At 44.3% G+C, this 12,273-nt stretch overlaps 1 protein-coding gene across 1 annotated transcript; it reads left to right on the top strand.

The window, feature by feature from the left end:
* Positions 1–1,249: 1,249 nt before the first annotated feature.
* LOC104946966 (palmitoyltransferase ZDHHC5-like) lies at positions 1,250–11,954 on the top strand (the record flags this gene model as incomplete). Its single annotated transcript, XM_010772884.1, has 8 exons — positions 1,250–1,422; positions 1,575–1,677; positions 2,217–2,308; positions 2,828–2,954; positions 4,231–4,339; positions 4,431–4,540; positions 8,539–9,620; positions 10,879–11,954. Coding segments are annotated over 8 exons (2,022 nt in total), but the record flags the coding sequence as incomplete, so codon positions are not given.
* Positions 11,955–12,273: the final 319 nt, after the last annotated feature.

Genomic DNA, 12,273 nt, shown 5'->3' on the forward strand with positions numbered 1-12,273 from the left:
CTTCATGTTTAACAGCGTATTGGTATAATACCTTGGACCCAGATAGTTGAAACTCCTTTTCCAATTTCAAAATATCTATTTCTAGTCTTTCTATTTCTGCCATATATTTCTTTTTAATACCTTTTGTATAATAGATTATTTGTCCCCTTCAATAAGCTTTAAGTGTGTCCCATAGTATAAAACTATTGGGGGAGGAAGGACAGTTAGTCTCGCAGAATAGCTTTATCTGGTCCCTAATAAACATGCAAAAATCAGGTTTTTGAGGAAGGGTAGGGTTCATTCGCCATCTATATGAGTTAGTTTTTTTTTCTGGCATCAAAATAGACAGGGTCAAAGGAGAATGATCAGACAGGGTCCTAGATAAATATTCAGATTCCAATGCTCTATGAACTAGCTGCGTTGATAAGAGAAAAAGGTCGATCCTAGTATGAGACTTATGGGGACAGGAATAGAAAGAGTAGTCTCTGCTTTGTCTCTGTCTCCAAACATCTGTCAAATTTAGATCTTTCATAAATGCCAGGGTGGTTTTGGCAGCTTTTGATTTAGATACTGCCAAGGATGACTTACCCAGAATAGGATCCAAAAATGTAAATCACCCCCTACCAGTATGTTTTGTCGTCCCCCTGACACCTTAAGAAAGATATCTTGAATAAAGGATGCATCATCATGGTTGGGTGCGTATAAGTTTAAAAGTGTCCAGGGTTCTGAGTAAATCTGACAATTAACTAATACATATCGGCCTGATGGATCAATAATAGTTTCTCCAATCGTCACTGGAATGTTTTTATTTATTAAAATAGCTACTCCCCTGGCTTTGGTGTTAAAGGATGATGAAACTACATGTCTTACCCAGTCTCTCCTCAGTTTATTATGCTTCTGTGCGGTAAGATGGGTTTCTTGTATAAAAGCAATATCAATTTTCAGTTTTTTCAGGTGTGTCAAGACTCTTTTCCTTTTAACCGGTCCGTTTAGTCCATTCACATTAAAGCTAAAAAATGTCACTGCCCTGTTCATCAACAATAAGAGTATACATCGATCATTGTATTATGGCCTCTTTGTGAAGTCACCATGCAAGTGTAAATGTATCTCCCGCAGTAAAGTGGCAAAAAGTAAGATAAAGCACTGACAATAGAAAGAAAAAAGAAAACGCTCCCACCCACCCACCCCTCTCCCCCCGAAGTGCCTACTCCTGAACATCCGGCACAGAGATACAATATTCTTCTTCTTTCTTTTAACCCTTCTTTTGTAGGACTTCGACCACCACTGTCCGTGGGTGAACAACTGCATTGGCAGGAGGAACTACCGCTACTTCTTCCTCTTCCTCCTCTCTCTGACGGCGCACATCATGGCCGTGTTTGGGTTCGGCATGCTCTTCATCCTCTACCATCGGCAGAATATTGACCGCCTGCACGCCATCGTCACGTATCCTTTTAGGATCCGTTTTTTGTAGTTTTTCCTTTTTAGGGATGGCAAACCAGTTTAAACATATTCTGGACAACCAGTTTCGATAGCACCATGAAATCAAAACATTGATCTTGTCTCTTAAGGTTTTTCCTTAACCCCCGTGCTCTCAGGCTGGCTGTAATGTGTGTTGCAGGCCTGTTCTTCATCCCTGTGGCTGGTCTCACTGGCTTCCACATAGTGCTTGTGGCCAGAGGCAGGACTACTAATGAACAGGTGGGAACTTCACTAACAATTCGTAGTCCCAGAAATCCTGTAGTTGATATTTTTTAGCCACAGATAGCTGGGTAAATGTTGGCTCTCTGTAAATAATAACAAGAGTACAATCTAGATCAGCACTAAAAGAAAAGTGTCTGTTTGTGATATATGACTACAATAGAATAGGAAAATGCAGAGAAGGACATGTCTGTTTAAGGTGTAGAAACAAAGTGGCAACAGCTGCTTTGGAAAGATGTGGAACTAGGAAAAAACCCAATATTACAGTTTGACATTATGAGCTATTTTCCCTTTTCCACACAGTTTTAGTTCAGGTGATAATCCTACTTGGTACATAGATGTTCTCTAGGTATATATATTTAAGCCCCACATGCTTTGTTATCAGAATAAGTGACATTATTCAGAACATATTGAATATAAGTGATCATGCCCATACTGTATTCATTTCATTTGAGTGGGGACATGTTCAATAACCTTTCATACTTTATCCATCCTCCCTCTCATCTTTTGATATCTCTGATGTCCCTCTCTTTCTTCAGGTGACAGGGAAGTTCAGAGGAGGTGTTAACCCTTTCACCAATGGCTGTTGGAAGAATGTCTCTCATGTCCTCTGCAGCTCACAGGCACCCAGGTGCATATTCTTCCTTTTTCTTTTTTTGTAGCCTACATGCTCATATAGTTTAGTTATACAACAGTAAATGCACTACAGTAGATATGATGCGCCCTGGTGCCGGGCGCTTGCTAACTTTCCTGTTGTGCCGATTCTGGCCGGAGAGACGTTATTACCAGCAGGTGGATATACCTTAAAAAGAGCCATAACCGTGCTCGTCATAGGTGCGCTTCGGCGAAAATACTACATCCCTGACAGCGCTCGCCGCTCCACGGTTATGCAGGCTTGAATTTCTGAAGAACAAAATGCAATAAAAGATGTATACATTCCTTGATGATGTCATTCTTTATCAATTGTTTTCAAGCTTAATAATAACCACAGTTAATATGTAACTTCCAATTTGTCACGTTGACCGGTAAGATTCTTTTTCTAACAGAAACTCTGGTGAGTATATCACTGCATTTAGAAGAAGTCTTTCTTGTGACAGAAGTGCATTTGTGCAGTGGTTGGTCTTCATGGTTGGGTCTGTGCTCTCTGCAGGTATCTGGGCAGGAAGAAGTGTGTGCAGAGTGTGTGTGTGCAGCCTCCCTTCCTGCGGCCGCAGCTGACAGAGGCCCAGCTGGCTGCAAAGATCCTGGACAACGGCATCCAGGGAGATCTGCACCGGGTAAGATCAGCAGGATGGAGCGGCGGTATAAAAACAAATAGAGTTGCTTTGGCCTTTTGGTCAAACACACGTGAGGTAAATGTGATGTGCTTCTCACTCAGATTGCACTTGGTTAGTCTACTTATAGGCAGGTCCAGGTGGCAGCAGGTGGTTTAGAAGCTATTTAAAAAATATATTGGTGGGCTTGATTGCAAAATGAAATATTCCCACAGGGATAGATATGTATAATATGTGTAGTAAATGTACAGGTAAGAAAATGATTTCAGAGTGAAGCAGGAAGAAGCGGTTATTTCCAGGTCGTCAAGCATTCTCTGGCAGCAGCCACAGTTTAAAAAGACAGGTCAAAGTAAGGCTGGGTCTGATGGTAAATGACCAATCTACCTGGCTAGTTTTTGTCATTTTTAGTAGTTAAGTAATAGGAATACACTTTTCAAGTGTGTTGTAAGAGACTGGTTATTCAGTGGAAGCCTCAAGGTGCATGGACATTTTGATAAATGCATTTTGAAAACTGCAACCGTTAAAATTGAAATCTTTATAATGTTAACATAAATGTGAAGCAGCATTACCTGGTGAGGGAGATGCAAGATTCAGATTCACTTTCAATGTTATTCATACAGAGAATGTTCTGTGGAAAGTTGATTAACAATTGCAGATAGATGCATAGATTGAAAAAAATGAAAGGAGATTTAGTTTTCCCCAGTATAATATTGTTTTGATAATCAACCCCTTTAACATCTGTATTCATAGTATAATGTTGTTTTCATAACCCTCCCCCCTTTAACATTTGTATTCATAAAACAATCTTGTTTTGATAATCACTCCCTTACCCCCTTAAAGATAAACAGTAAAATAATGTTCAGAATCAGTCACTATACTCATGGCAAACCAATGATTTGGCATCATGCAATAACACTAAGTAATGTTGTGGATGCATTGAGCTGCCGATAAGTTGCACCTGATATCAAATGTGATATTGCACTTGATCGTTTGTTGCAGTTAATGATGCATTTAATTGGGATACAATTTTTCTTTTTTTTTATCTTTATAATATTTGCATTACGATGTTATTATTTTAGGACAGATGGAGATTTTTAAATCTCACATACTCCCTGCAGTACTCCAAAGAACCCCTAGGAGGACACTCACTGCCATTTGAAAAACACTTTTCTGAATGATACTAATTTGGTATTTTTAACAAAGGAGGGGAAGTAATACCATGACTTACTGTACATTTCAGTCATGTGATTCTTTGACTTTGTATTTCTCTTCCATCCAGTCCAAGTCCAGTCTGGAGATGATGGAGAGCCAGTCATGTGACGCTGAGCCTCCACCTCCTCCCAAACCGGAGCTCCGCTACCCTGGGATCACCCGAGGAAACACAGAGGGTAACGCTTTCTGACTCTTAACCATACAATGCTCTGGTTCACTACTTCACAGTGAGTTTATTCAATTATTTTTCTTCCCACCCTCCTGCAGAGTGCAGTCTACTGAACAAAGCCCCTCCCACCCCCACCATGTACAAATACAGGCCCACCTACAGCCCTGGGAAGAACCACACAGCGCTCACACATGCTTACGCCAACCAGGTAATCCACACATGTACAGCAGGCTGCATCTGAACAAGCAGGGGTGCATAAATGAAAGGGACATGGAGGGTGTAAGGGGGCATTGAAACAGATATAGTACTATATTACACACAATTACAGAACACTTTATTAATCAGAGCACTCGCACATTTAGAGCACTACATATTTGTCTATCTTTTAAACAATAAAAGGAATCAGGCAGAGATACTGCATGACCTATGACACAGTGGTCTACAGTTTATTGATCAAGCTAGTGTCTATGTTGAGCAGGGGTCGTACCAACATATCGTTTTTATGAGTATAAAAGCAAGACATTATTCGGCATCCAGTCTTGACACTGATTTATTAATGTGGAACTGATCGGCTGTCAAGATATGCATTATCAGTGTAGATTAAGATTTCCTTTTTTCTAGAATTACTATAATTTGTCCAAAGGGTGTTTATATAAATACATCAAAAAAAGAGGGCCAAGGATTAAGCCTCGATATTTTACATCGGAAATAATAATTTTGTATTTTTACATTATAAACACATCTCGTTCTTTCTGATAGCTAGAAATGTAAATCATGTGAGAGCCAGGCCAGTTGTTCCTTAAAACAGAGTGGTCAACAGTTAAAAAGCTGCACTAAGAAATACAGTGCTGAAATCTGAATCCAGGAGACTAGAAAAAGGGAAGTAAAAATAAAGAAATGTTTCTATTTCATATTCATTTCTTCAACATGATACAGCTCTGAAACAAATGAAGAGACCACTCCACATGATTCTTAAATCTCAATCTCTACATGTATGGCAGCCATTCCATTCCAGTGTCTGTTGAATTCCTTCACAGAGAAATGTTGTCAGTAGTTTATAGAATAAAAAAAAAAAAAACGTCAATTTGACTCAAACACATACCTATATAGTAAAACCAGAGAAACTGATAATGCTGCAGTGATCTCTTAATGTTTTCCAGAGCTGTAGTATCCAATCAGGAGTGTTGCCTGATGCGCTGTAGATCTATGAATAGGTCTTGTGCTAATTGGAGCAGGATAGCTTATATTAGTAGTAAATATTGGTGGCAGTGCAATGATGTAGGGATACAATTTAGATTACTTCAGATGCTCTGAATGGGACATCATGTGACAGTTTGCCACTGCCAGAAGTAGGGATAATAATCAGATTTCTATTATTCACATATTTGGTAAGGCAAGGTATTAGTAATACAGTGAAGCTGACAGTCTCAATTTAAAAATCAGCTATCAGTATGTAACTAAAAGTATATCAGATGCACTAAGGTGTGTGTGTTTTCTGTTTTGTTTTTTTCATTTGTCCCTGCCTTTCAATCTAATGCATCTCCATTTTTGTTTGTTTTTTGATTTCCTGTCGCCCATCTGGGTTTGGTTTCTCAGTGGCTTTCTGTCGATCAATATCAGTAAGTGGTTGTGCTGAAAGCAATTTTCCTCATATTTTCTTTGTTTCCTGCCCCTTTCTGTTTGCCTGGACATGGGTGAACTACTGTGTTAATACATCTAGAGACTGGATTCATCTCTCTGGTAATGTATAGGGCTGAGGAATAGAGAGTCCTTTGTGTTTGAATCAAAGGACTGTATCCAAGTACATCTAGACATGGTACGGATGGTTCTACTCAGAATTTTTACCCATGTCCGGTTCATTTCCTCCTACCTGTCAATCCACAACTTTGTTTTGATTTTCCTTAATTTTTCCCGAATGAGAAGTCTCCTGTAGATTCACCAAGAGCTTGTCAAAGAAGTAGTCAAACACAGTATCAAAAGTACCACAAGTGCCCTTCGTATATAATTTGATGTTTCAGCTGGGTTCTTCTCATAAGGCGCATTCACACCGCAGTACTTTTCCCACAAAGGTTCATGTACATAGTACATGAGAACTCTTTAGTTCTCATGAACTAAGTACAGACCGCGTTCACACCGGAATAAATCCCTGAGGGAGGATTAGGCAAATGAAGCCGCTGACTTCACTATTTATTTTTCTGCTTTGGGTTTACTGGCAGGCCGCAAACCACTTCACGGCGTATACTGCCACCCGAAGTCCCCGGCCGGAAGTCCCCGGGGACTGGCTTCAGTAGGCTTCCTACTGAAGCCTTCCGAGTAAATCGCCAGAACGCCGACACCTCCTCATCTCCACCGCTCCCATGTTTTCTTTTGTGTTGCCATAAGTTAGTCTCTCTGCGTTTCTGCGCTGGGCTAATGCAAGGATAATAAAATGGCGGCTTCACAAAACTTTTTGGAGTTTTACGGGCCGTGGTTTGCAATCCGCCCAGCCACTCAGACATAGGAACCTTGTTCTCCCACAAAAGTACCTGCTCTCTAGCAGGGACGGAAAAGGGGGTAAAAAGGTTCTGATGAACTAATTTTAGTTCCGGCTCTTTTTGGTGTGAACGTGACATTTCGGAACTATATCGGAACTAAAGTGGGAAAAGTACTGCGGTGCGCCTATACAGAGATGAGCCTAATGACGACTCAGAAAGAGGAATCATGTTCCCTCTTCTCCTTGGTTGCAGTTTGAGGTGTAAGCAGTAAAAGAAGCAACAAAATAAGTTGTTACTTTTAAGTGATAATGACAAAAGTTTATTTCAAAATTCACGAGGATATTATGACTTGTGTAATGAAACATTTGTGACCTCGATACACAACATGTATACATTACGCATACATACAACCATTTATCATACTATATTTTCCGTTTACAGTCTTTTGTTGTGTTGCATTTTTTTATTTGACTTTTTACCCTCACAACACCACAGTACCAGAAACATTGGTATCAAAATAAACATATTAAACTTGTGTTACAGTTAGTGTGCTGTATCCAACTAAAGCTTTCCTCCTCAAGCTCAGCCTCTGTCTGCATACCATACAAAATGTGTTCACCAGTCTGAAATGTTACTACATGTATGCAGTTGGTAAAAAGTAGAAGTACCCGAGTGAAGGAATACATTTTTACAAGTAAAAGTCCTGCATTCAAAATGTTACTCGAGTACAAAAGTATTAGCATCAAAATATACTTAAAGTACCAATGGGGAATTTAAGTGAAAACCACGCCAAAGAGGCAAAGAGTGGGGGTGCAGCTCCATAGATCAAATGAGAAACAAACTCAGAATAAATGTCTCCAGACCGGGACCAGTGACCGGCGCTCTGCCTTATTGTAAGGTGTGCAGAGTCTTCCTCTGTCCACGCCTCCTCCATCTCAGCACTGTGATCTTCTAAAGGCCCTCGGCATCAGAGCTGACCTGAGTGGAGCTGTTGTGTCAGGAAGTGTACACTAGAGGGAGTGAGAGTGCAGCAGGAATCAAATCAACCTTTATTTATATAGCCCAATATCACAAACACTTTCTCTGAGAGGGCTTTACAGATTAACAAACTTAAATTACAGTGCTAAAAGATCAAATTAATTTACAATAATATAATAAAAAGACAAGATAGCATGTCAAATACAAATACAATCTGATCAAATACAACAAAAATACATTAAAAACAAAAAGATAAAATGGATGACAAACATTGGGCACTCTTAAACCAGCTTTAACTTTATGCTTTTGAAGGTCTTCAGAACACTCTTAATATTTTGTACATGGTCTGCCTCCCAAATAAAAACGGTTGGTTCCAGAGAGAGGGAGCTTAGTTGAACGCTCTCATCTGGTTTTGGGGGACCTGCACTCTGGACGTAATGCCCGAGAGGGGCAATAGTGGATTCAAATATCTTTTAGGTAGGATGATGCCTGACCATTAAGCGCTTTGTAAGTAAGAAGTATTTTCAATTAGATTCTGTAATTTACTGGGAGCCAGGGTAGAGCTGCTAAAATTGGAGTGATGTGGTCCTTTTTCCGTGTTTTGGTTCATAGACAGGCTGCAGCAAGTTGTACCAGGAAGTACAGCAGGAAGTAGTTCAACTCCAGGTTGCTCCCTTGCTCAGCTGCTTGTTGTTTCTTTTCCCTCTCCTCCTCCTCTTCCTCCTCCTCCTTTTCATCCTCCTCCCTCCTCCAGCTGAGTCGAGGAGAGAGTGTTGGCACTGGCAGTGCAAAGGACTCCTCCTCCTCCACCTCCTCCCTCCTCCAGGCCAGTCAGCAGCCCGGTTTCCGCTCCCAGCCCAGCCTGGACCGCAGGGACGCTGTGGGGGGGGCGGGGGTTGGAGCTGGGGAGGAGAGGAGGGAGGGGAGAAGAGAGGTGGGGGGCATCCCTGGCTACACCCTCGGTGGACGTTCGTACCCCTCCTTCTCATCCAGCTCCACCCACACCTCGGCCGGCACCACCCACCTCTCCGAGGCAACCACCACCTCCGCCAGCTTCAAGAGCTTAGCCAATCAGACGCCCCCGCCTCACCACCCGTCCCGCAACGGGAGCCTTTCGTATGACAGCTTGGTGGCAGATGGAGAGGACTTCAACAAAGGGGTGGTGGTGGCCCCTGAGGCTCCGTCTGGGAGACCCTGTACGCCGGCAGCAGGCGGCTACACCTCCCCCTTCCTGTCTCACCCGAGAGACGCTGAGATGCAGTCGCCCCACCACTACCACCGCTCCTCCCACCTCCACCACCACCAGCCCTTCCTCCATCGCTCCTCCTCCACCACATCCTCCTCCCCCCCACCTCCCCTAGACAGGGAGCGCCTGCTGGGGGATCCTCACCCCCCGCCAGCCAATCACACCTCTGCTCCGCCGTCCTCTGCCGCCCCGCCTCCCCCACACCATCGCCACCACCACGCCCATCACCACCACCACCACGCCCACCATCACCACCACTCTTCTTCCTCTTCATCCACCAGCCGCCCTCCCCGCTTTGCCGGCCCTTACGCGCCCCCCCACCACCATGCCTATCCCTACCGCACCCGATCCACCGACACCCCCCTGGGACCCTCCTCCTCCACCTCCACCACCCACCCTCCCCGCTCGCCCCACCCCCCGCCCCTGGGCAAGTCTCTCTCCTACTCCAGCGCCGCCGCAGCAGAGATGCAGTACCGGCTCGTCCGTAAGGCCTCAGCGTCAGCCGGGGCCAACGCGGCGGGGGTGGGAGGAGGAGGGGGAGGAGCTGGGGGAGGAGGAGGAGGAGGAGGAGGAGTAATGCTGCCCCCAAAGTGAGTATGACCTTCGCCTTTTGTCGGGACCATTGGTTTGCACCTGCCCGCCTCAACAGCTGACTACCTGATTGACTGCTCTTCCTGCTTCTCCTCCTCCTTCTCTCCTCCTCCTCCTCCTCCTGCCAGGTTTCCTGTGAGTTGTCTCTCTTTCCCTTTGCCTGTCTTCCATGTGTCTGAGCTTTCATGTGTGATGCTGCGTTATCATAGGAATCATCAGTGCATCATGTGTTCTGTTCTGTACTTTTAATATCACGTTCTCACAAGTCACCCCCAGACACAGACAACATTTAGCATGAAGGCGCCTGGTCTGTCTGTCGCTGCATGTTCCCGTCTTCCCCTGCTCACTGTCCCCCCCATGCACAGGGTCATTTCATTGTGTCTCCACTGTGAATACTTGTTGAGTTTGAATGCTGCATGAAATCCACTTTTCAGATGATCTGTGTTGAATCAGTGAAATAAAAATATGGTTTTAACTTTCATACTGAGATACAAAAATGTTTCCGCATCACACTTTTATTTACTTATGAAATCTTTCTTAATGAAGGAATACCCTGATCACATTCACAGCAGGAGGCTCCACAGTCTGACTGCTCAGAGTTCCGTGCTCCTCAGTGGTTATGAGGGGGGGGGGGGCTGTGCCCTGAAACAAAGACTGATAGTTTTACTTTGGGTGATATGATTATTAAACTATTATAGCATTCTATATGCATATCACACAACCTAACCCTGCCAACACTGCTCATAATCAGCTCCGCCAGTCCTTCAAAACATAAATATATACATATATATGCAGATATATATTCTACTTAAAGTTTCAAAAGTACTCATAGAATGACAAATACTCAAGTAGTACAAAGAAAAGATGTATAAAGTACAGTACTTGAGTAAATGATGATGCTGTTAGGGTCTCTCTCCTCAGGGTGCAGTGTGATGATGGTGTTAGGGTCTCCTCAGGGTGCAGTGTGATGATGGTGTTAGGGTCTCCTCAGGGTGCAGTCAGTGTGATGATGGTGTTAGGGTCTCCTCAGGGTGCAGTGATGATGATGGTGTAGGGTCTCCTCAGGGTGCAGTGATGATGGTGCTAGGGTCTCCTCAGGGTGCAGTGATGATGGTGTTAGGGTCTCCTCAGGGAGCAGTGATGATGGTGTTAGGGTCTCCTCAGGGTGCAGCAGAGACTGTGTTCTCTGTGTGGGAGGACAGAGCTCTCTCTGGACTTCCTGCCCCTCACACTGTCTCTGTGTCCTTCCTCCTTCAGGGATGAGCTGATCCAGAGGAAGCCTCTGAGTCGGTCCAATGGCGGCCAGCCCTTCTCCTCCTGCTCCGCCCCTTCCTCTCCCTCTCACCCAATCAGCGTGTGTGCCCGACCCGGAGTGGCCTATCCCAGCTCGACCCTGACCCACAGTCCTGCTCACAAGCCTCAGGGGGGCGGGGTGAAGAAGGTGACGGGCGTCGGGGGCACCACCTACGAGATCTCTGTGTGAGCGGCCACCAGACCCCCCCTGGAGGAGCGAAGAGGAGGTTCTGCGGCCTCCTCCCCCTCTGAGGGAGAGAAACCGCTTTTGAGGGTCTGAGGAGGAACCAGATCTCACTGCTGGTTGGCTGTGGAGCTCGACTGGATCCACCGCACTTCCTGTGCAGGTCACGTGATGCTGGAGCACGCAGGAACCTTCTCAGTCTGCGCGCTGTGTTCAGGTGTTACATTATGCATTCCCACTGCCAGGGGGAGGGCTCTGACCCCCACCAACTGTAACGTTACAGTCTGCTTGCCAGCACTGTGAACCCAGAAATGTTGAGTACCCCAAAGTTTTATGTTAGAAATTAAGTAGTGGCCCTCCAGTAATTACAAACTGCCGGATGGATAATATGTTGGGCAATTTGCACAATTAGCATAAATTGCGTTAATTGGCATTAATTAGCATTGCTATGTGGACAATAGTTTAAAAAAGGCTTGGCCGATTTGGAGGATTTTAGAGTGGATTTGGGGGTTATTGAGGACGCTGAATCCGTTTCTGACATTTTCAGGATCAAAAATGGAAGTTTAACCAGAAAGTGGCTATATTTGTACTCTGGGTGGGCTGATTTTGACTACCATGAGAAGTGTTAGAGACAATTGGATATAGAGGGCACAAGTTGAAACTCTACCTATGAATTCTACTGTGAAGAATTATTGTTCCAATAAATAAGCAATGTTTCCAATACAAATGATCCAGAGTCCACTAAAACTTAAAAATGGACCCAAATTTGTCAAAATCAGCCCACATAAGCCGCTTTCACACCAATTACTTAGTGCCGGCACTTAGTGCCCCCAGGGCACTAAGTACCAATCGCGTTCACACCTGAATAAGTTCCCTGAGGGAAGATTACGCAAATGAGCCGCTGACGTCACTTTGTCTTCTTCTGCTTTGGGTTTACTGACAGGCCGCAAACCACTTCACGGCGTATACTGCCACGCGAAGTCCCCGGCCGGAAGTCCCCGGAGTTGGGGATTGGCTTCAGTAGAAGCTGCTGGGACTCCCAGCAGCTTCTACTGAATCCTTGCGAGTAAATCGCCAGAACACCAGAACGCCGACACCTCCTCATCTCCTCATCATACATTATATTTACAGGATACATTTACATAGTTATTCACATTTACAAGTGCCCATAGTAT

This window comes from Notothenia coriiceps, unplaced genomic scaffold (genome assembly GCF_000735185.1).
Source record: "Notothenia coriiceps isolate Sejong01 unplaced genomic scaffold, NC01 NC01_scaffold00011686, whole genome shotgun sequence".
Lineage (NCBI taxonomy): Eukaryota > Metazoa > Chordata > Actinopteri > Perciformes > Nototheniidae > Notothenia > Notothenia coriiceps.